Below are 8,108 nucleotides of genomic sequence, written 5' to 3' on the forward strand. Positions count from 1 at the left end.
AAATACTGCTTACTGAGTACTCGTAAATCTTCTATCTTATATTTTACAGGCGTTTAACAAAAACAACTTGATCCTAGAGGAAAGAAACAAATACTTCAACCCACATCTCACCGGGAAGACCTATTCTAACGCCTACTTTACAGATCTCAATAACTATGATGAGTACTAAGAGCTCTTCTATTTTTGGCTTCATGTAATTCCCCCAGTTCCTTAAGGCCTGTGCTCCGTGACTGCCCATGTCTCCAAGCCTTCAGAGATGGAGTCTGGATACATCTCAAGTGCATTTCAAGCCACTAGTGTCCCATTGCTGCCGAAGAGAAACGTTCTCAAAAGCAACAAAAATCTAAACATGACTGTGAAAATCTGGTCTACAATTCTTGATGATTGTCTTTAATGAGCCATGGTGTGCAGTTTTATTTTGTTTTTATTATGTTCAGTCCACTTTTCGAATAAGTTGGTTGCTTTTTTTGAGCTTTTTCATAACTGTACCACCCACATTGGAAGCAGTCTTTAGAAATATGAACAATCTTCTTGACTCTGAGCATAAATCTTAATGGTGATTTAATTCAAGAAAGCAGGCACTTTATATGAGAGCCTCCCCACCTCCACATGCTTTATAGTATTGATAAAATGGAGAATGTGAATGTGGCCATGCAAGGACTCACCATTGTGGTGATCTCCATCTTCTCATTCTGGATGGTCCTGTGTGTGTTTGGACTTGGAACGCTTCTCTCCTGAGGATGCCCGGGGATTCAGCCTGGCTGGCATCTGTGGAGGTGCAGGTACGCGATGTGAGGTCTCCACCCTCAGCCTTGCTGCCATTGCTGTGGTGTTCCCAGGGGAAGTGAGTGTAAAGAACAGAGGGACAGACGGGATGAAGGGCGAATGTGTTCTGCAGCTTGCCGGGAAGCTCGCCTTATTCTGCCTTGTGGATTTCATGGCAGTTCAGGGAGCTCTTTGCCACGCGGTCAAGGGAGCCTGCCTGTCTGGGCCGTAGTAACATTCTAAAGAACCACTCTGTAAAATAACCACTTGTTTAGCATTTGTATAATAGATTGTGCACCTGCCCTCTCTCTGCAAAGAAAAATTTTGAGCATTCATGATGCCAATTGAAGAAAGTATTGAAAGAACTGAAATATAATTGAAAACAACTTTTTTTTTTTCATGCTACAGAAGGCATTGGATGAACTGACACTTAATGAAAAGCAACTTTCTATTTTCCATCTCCCTGATAGAACTAACGTATGGACACCAGCCCCTACTAAGAGCATTAACGATGTGTAAAGCTGGCTTTCTGCAGCGTGTTGCTGTGCATACTGAAGTGCTCCCCAAGTTCCAAGCTGTCATTTGCTGCCTCCAGGTCAGGTCAGGAGGTGGTATTTAGCTTGGGTGCCTTTTGTTTTTTTATCTCAGTGCTGCCTTCCCACCCACCTACTCCCATCTCTCCCTGCATGGGGCAACAACATTTCAGAAGAAGTACCCTGAGAAATCAGGGTATCTGGAAGTTAAGGCTTTCATTGATCCCTGTGGTTCTGAGCTTCAATCATTCATAAGCATTTCAGAGTTATGATACTGTTCAGTGTGGTCCCCAGAAGGAAAAAAAAAGGATAAATTACTCACAAAAGAAAGATACATAATATATGGCAGTTGGTTGAATAATTTTTGAAAGTAACAAGAAGATTGAAACTATCCATTGGATGCCTCTGGGTGTCATGATAAAGGCCTGGATGGACATTAAAACATACTCTTATTGATCAATGAACCTTCAGATCTGTGAAAATCTACAGTATGGGCATCGAGGGACACATGTATGTTTTAGCATACATGTATTCACCCTTTCCTATCTAAAGAAATTCGAAATTTTTATGCTTCGTAATGAATGTTGTTGAGTTCAAAACATTCTCATGTACCCAAATTTTCTGAAATGGCTCTACTAAAATAAAATCTAAATTGCAGCTGGGCTCTGGGAGGTCTGATAGATTTCAAGTGAATGATGTTCTGGGTCTTCCCAGTGGGGAGTTCATGCTGTGTCTCCCATATTCCCTTGAATGCTGTGTGAGATTGCTCTGTCTGAAGTCCACACTTGGTTTTCTAATTGTCCTTGGGTTGTGTTTTCCTTGGTTGCTTCACCCTGTCTCATCACTGTTCTGGAAGACAGATGTCCGCATCGTGAAGCACATTTAACAGTTTTATGAATTCCAACCCCCACAATGTTTTCTAAGCTTAAAAGATCATTCTCTTTCCCCTAGGATGGACGATACTGACATTTCAAATAAAAAAAGCATCACTGGACTTGATGGGAAATGTTCTCTAAATGACTTCAAAGTTGGTCATTAATTAGTGTCACACACTAAGGAAAGCACCCTCCCCCGCAACAGGCTTTTCATGTTGTTGATCGCATAAAGCTTTATGATGATCACCGCAAAGAAATTCATTCGTTTTTGTTCTCTGGCATTCTATTCAAAACAAAAATGTTCTGCTCTCTCTCTCCTCTCTCTCTCCCCTTCCCTCCCATCCCTTCCTCCCTCCATCCCTCCCTCTTACTTAATAGAATATGGATTGGTTTTGAAATAGTTTTAGCTATAATCTAAGAATTTTAACCAGCCATGGAATAACTTTTGTTTTCCCGTTACCATAGGGCTACTGCTCACGTGTCTGCCTCCCCTCTGTACCCTTCATTAAGCCCCTACGTGGTGGCTTTCATGGTAAAGCCTCTCACTTCTGCTGGAGACTTCCAACAGCAGCTCTTTGTAAGGGGGATGGTAGAGATTCCTGCCAACACCTGTCACATTTTAAATTTCTGTGTAACTTCTTCATTATCCAACCTCCTTCCTTTCTTTTTCTATCTTTTTCTTTCTTTCATTCTTCCTTTCCTTTTGTCTTTTTTTTTTCTGAAACAGGCAGCACAAATAAAAACTAATAACAGTTTAATTTCTAGGGTTGCTTCTAGATATAGTTGAAGTTTGGCTGGTTCTCATTAGGAAACGGGCTTCAGTCTCACACTGAAATTCTTTGGAATCTGATTCCCAGTGTTGGGTGCTTTGTCTAGATTAGACTAGTCACTGGCTAACACCAACCCGCACTGCCCCAGGCTCCCTGCTCACAGCATAGCAGGTGGCCTCTCAGAGTAGCTCTGCAGATGATGGCTCTGATCACACTGAGGGATTTGTCTCCCTGGACGACCTCAACTCTGGATTCTGGAGACGCAGACTCAGGCTGTGCTGCATGAAGACCCAGGTTCCCTGGACTCGGGCTTTTTCTTCCCCGATTGCCTGACTTGCTCTAGGCCTGCTTCTGTGCTGCTGCCCCTGGGACTTACCGGGGGATCTGAACCTTCCTGCTCTTTCAGGGACGTGTCACTAAGCCTGTCGATTCCGACTAGAATTGGCAGTAATCCTGGGGGAAAAGATGGCTCCCTGTGTGTGTGGAGGGTGGACAGAGAGCCTAAAGGAACTGAGAGGGGTAAGTGGTGAGCGGATGTGAGGGCTCCTATGTGGAGAAGGCTCTGTGCCCAGGGATGGTCAGCCCACGGGGTCAGCGAGAGCCAGGGGTCTGGCCCCTTGACTCATGAGTGATGTCAAAGAGAAAGGAAGTGAATTTGGGAGAAAGTGGTCTTGTGAAGAAGGGACTCTGGTCCCTCGCAGCCCAGGGCTGTGGATGATCCCAGGTGGAGACTGTGATCATCTCACACAGTCCTGTGTGTGATCCCTGCATCTTCCGGGATCAACTGCCCAGAGTGCAGGTGAAGGTGCCTCTGTTTCCTCATTTATCTGAAAAGGGTGAATTCATGGGCATCAAAGCCTGTGTGGTCAGAGTTCGCACAGGAATCCTTCAGAATTTAGAGAGTTAGTGAGTCAGATGCCTTCAGAGTTACGGACAAATTTTCAGCCCAGGGGCTTCCTGAAAGGATGTGTTAGTGCAACTGCAAATCAAAGGAGATTTTTTTTTTGTTTTGTTTTAATGTACAAAGTCTGCGCTCAGTTAGTCATTTTGTGTAAACACTCCCTTAATGCACATTGGAGGTGCAGCCATGATGGTGTTTGCATTTACAAATATCCTGATGTTCCTTTTTGACATTTATGAATATTTCTCCAGCACTGTCAAACCACTTTCAGCATTGACTTTGCCCCAAGGTCATCAACTTTCTTTAGCCCTAGGATGTCTTTTATATTTCAGTGGAATTTTCTTGTGTGTGGCATTTCGTGATAACTACACCGAATTCAGTCTTTCTATTTTCACAAGGTGACTCTGGGGCATCTATCCAGAGGCAACAAGTATCAGGGGTGAATGCCGTGCACCGAGTCTGCCTCTAGGCATATGTTCTCCATGTGGCAGGGCTGCACATAAATCCCACAACTCCAATAATCATTGTCTGTGAAGGCAGGGAATTAAACAGAAACAAACAAACACACTTAAATCTATTCATATTCAAACTGTTTTCCTGCTCTTATTTTTAAGCCGATACAAAATGGAGTTCACAGATCTCATTGGCTATGCCCAGCATATTCATTTCGTCTACTGTCTCTTATTTCATGGTAATTTATGTTGACATGGTGATTCGTGTTGACAAGGCTTTACCAAGATTGAATACTTCTGATTACCTACCTTTTTAACTATTGTCAGACGCTAGAAAGCTTCTCTGATCAATGAGTGTGAAGTGGGACAACACAGTAACATTCATTTTGGCCTGAGAAATGTACAAAAGGGAATGCCAAATATTTCACAGCAAATTGCCATCTAAGATAAAATATACGGAGACCAGTGACCATAGTGGAATTTATTTGTTATTCTCTCCTATTGTCATTAATAATAATTGATTTAAATATATCGTAACTCTACAAATACAGAACCAATGCATTCTATCTATTTTGATAACCTGATAAAACACAAAATAATATATTGCTTTCATCCTTGCTTGTTTTTTCTTTTGAAATTGAAAAGTAATGAGCAAGATATAAAGTTGGACTATTGGCAGAGATTTTTATCAAAATGACTATTCCATTCTCTTTTTTATGGATTTATGTTAAAGATGCATTATAGATATTTTTGGAGCAGATGGATCAAAGTGGGAGTTTTGTAATGGTCATATATTGCATCATCAAAAATTTAGTACATGTTTCAGAAGCATTAGGAATGGAGACCTTTTCTCTTTTGAAAATATGTGTTCACGTTGCAAAATGTCTAACAGCATTATCAAAACCAAAATCAGAGCCTGACATGAATGTACTATTCCCAATGAAAGTTGTCTCATGTCGTATTTTTAAAAGATTGTATTAGTCCTGCCGAAGAAAAACAAAGCGTTCAAGCTTCTTACCCACTGTATGTGTGTGTGTGTGTGCACTTGGTTGATCATTTATGTGTGACCTTCCATGACCCTGTGGACTATATAGCCCACCAGAATCCTCTGTCCTTGGAATTTCCTAGGCAAGAATATTGGAGTGGGTTGCCATTTCCTTCTCCAGCGGATTTTCCTTCCTATATCTCTTGTGTCTCATCTCCTGCATTACCAGGCAGATTCTTTACCGCCGCACCACCTGGGAAGCCCCTTATTACCCATTACCCAAAACCATTTCTCATTCCACCAAACTTGCTTCACGTTGTTGACATGACAACAGTAGCTAGTCAAAGGTATTGTAACACCTGAAAGGAGAAAAATTGAAATGGAAAATCACTGTATGGCATTTCTTAAACAAACATGTTGGATGGGCAACAAAATTCATTCCACCTCTTCCATATCAGTCAGAAATCTTAGGCCAGCCAATCAAAGATGATCCTGTTCTTTCTCAGCTTTTTGGCAACTTAATGCCAAAAATGGCCCAAATGTTAGATGTTTAAAATGGTCCCCACATTAGATAAATACAAGCTGGAAAGCAAAATCTGGATTCCAGAAGACCCAAACTATCATCACTAAGAAAGAGCCTTGTTAGTAAGTGCAGGTAGTTTAATTTCCTGTAAAAAGTCGCCAGTGCCTTGTTTCAGATGATGATTTATCATTTTATCTGGATATTTGTTCAAAGCAGAAGACTGATTGGCTGTACTTTAATGAAAATCACTCATACGCCTCTTTGATCTCAGGAAAAGAACAAGAAGCACAGCATCGTCAGGTGTGAATTCTGCCCCCACTGGGGCTGTGGTGCCGGAGTGGGGTGGCATGATGTATTCAGAATTTAGGTGAGCCCAGCCTTCCAGAAACTGTCATCACTTTAATTTTACATCTTTCAAAAATACTTGAGAGTTTGTTCTGTAGAAGGAATGTCAATGGGATGCCTGTAGAAGTTAAAGGATCTTGTTACTGGCCCTCTTCAGTCAAGTCTCTATAGCTACAGGAAAATCAGATGCAAGCTGGTGATGCTTGGCAGATCTGGTGAGTGGAGTGACAACCACATAGAATACTGCCCACTGTTTGTTTGAAGTCAGTGTCAAAACTGCTTCATAAGTTCACAAAGTTTTCTTCCTTAATTTGAATCAGGTGTTTTCTCTGTTAAATTTGATTCATTCTCTCCCCTCAACCCATACTGTGACTGTTGGCCAAAATCAAACTTGAATTTCTGCACTTTGAAAGAAAGCACAGTAGGAACCTTCAACACAAGCCCCTACATACACCACCAAAATTCTACACTGTTTGCAAAGAAAGTGCACAAAATTGGTCCAATGTAAGATTCTTCAAAAGTATGTAATTAAAATTGTGTGTTATGCCATTCACAACTTTTGAATATGTTATGAAATGTTAAATGCCTCATTCCTTGTTAATTTGCTGTTGCTGTTTTTGTGATACAAAATAAACTTATTTGGGATTGTTTTTCTTTTTTTTATTGAAATTTCTTGGAAGTCATGTTGAGCCTTTGGTAAACTTACAGAAAGTTACTGATCTTGAAATTCATGTGTAAGAGACAATATATATTTATCATAATGGACCCTTTTTAGAATGAGGTAGCACTGTCTGCCCTTCACTGGAGTGAGAAAAATGGAACTTCAGTTGTCTTGTTGGAATACTTGTGGATTTCTGGACATTCCCCTCATGACCGTTGGGTGTATATACTACACTTCTTTTCATTCCTTACATTATACTTTCAAGGTTTCATTGGAAACCTGGTTGCTAGAAATGTGCAATCCAGATTTCCAGTGATCTTCACTTTCATCTTTTCTGTTCATCAGTTCACTGGTTTTGAAAAGAGTCCAGCATGACTGAAGTAACTCAGCATGCACACAATTTTAGAAAAAGGAAACGGCAACCCACCCCAGTATTCTCACCTGGAGAATCCCATGGGCATAGGAACCTGGTGGGCTACCATACATTGGGTTGCAAAGAGTAGGATAAGACTGAAGCAACTTAACACACGCACCCGATTCACTGTTCTTAACTGCTTGCTGGAGAGCTGTTCAGGTCTAAATCTAAGAAAGTTGTCCAAGACACCAGATAATGCTGTTTTCAAAATCAGTTTAAAATACCGGCTGTGCAGCGCAGGTAGGGAGCCCATTGCCCGCTGCCCTGGATTAGTGATGGATGTTCAGGGGCAAAGAGCACAGGAGTCATGCAGCCAGTCAGCAGACACCAACTCCTGCCAGCTCCCAGCCTCAACACTGAGGAAAACAAGCATGTCTACAAGGTAAAATGAGTTGGTACCCCAGAAGTGCAAGTGTCCTGCTCACTCACTGCTCTTGGCGGATTGCCAAGTGCTAGAACCCAAACCTTTGCATCTTTTATGAACAACTCATGAAGGATGATCCTCCCGGGTCCTGCCAACATTCCCCCAATTTTCCTTCCACAGCAGCCCCCTCCTCATCTCTATCTGCCAACATTTGTGGGAAAAAATAAGAGAATCCTGATATGTACAGTAAAAGTTGTATTATATTTTTTGTACTTAGGTTTTTATGTAAACAGTTTGTCTCATTCCATTGTAAGTTAGCCTTGAAATAAACCCTACTGTTTAGGAAACAATTTAGTGGCATTTTTCTTTGTGGAGCCTCAGTGGCCCCTTTGTCTCCAGATGTGCTGAGGTGTGATCACCACTTAAAGGAAAGTGTTTCACTGGAGGGAGACTGCAGACAACTTCCGGGGGAAACGCCACAACACGCTCCTGAGTGTGTTGCCATGGCCTTTTGTGTGG

At 41.7% G+C, this 8,108-nt stretch overlaps 1 protein-coding gene across 6 annotated transcripts in view; it reads left to right on the forward strand.

The window, feature by feature from the left end:
- The window catches only part of SEMA5A (semaphorin 5A), a 572,726-nt gene extending 565,927 nt beyond the window's left edge, over positions 1-6,799 (forward strand). For all 6 annotated transcript variants that reach the window (XM_070774864.1, XM_070774868.1, XM_070774863.1 and 3 more), the window contains one exon: positions 50-6,799. In XM_070774864.1, coding sequence (XP_070630965.1) covers positions 50-169 — 120 coding nt within the window. In that variant the 3' untranslated portion in view covers positions 170-6,799. The remainder of the gene's footprint in view (positions 1-49) is intronic.
- The last annotated feature ends 1,309 nt before the right edge of the window (positions 6,800-8,108 follow it).

This window comes from Bos indicus, chromosome 20 (assembly GCF_029378745.1).
Source record: "Bos indicus isolate NIAB-ARS_2022 breed Sahiwal x Tharparkar chromosome 20, NIAB-ARS_B.indTharparkar_mat_pri_1.0, whole genome shotgun sequence".
Taxonomy (NCBI): domain Eukaryota; kingdom Metazoa; phylum Chordata; class Mammalia; order Artiodactyla; family Bovidae; genus Bos; species Bos indicus.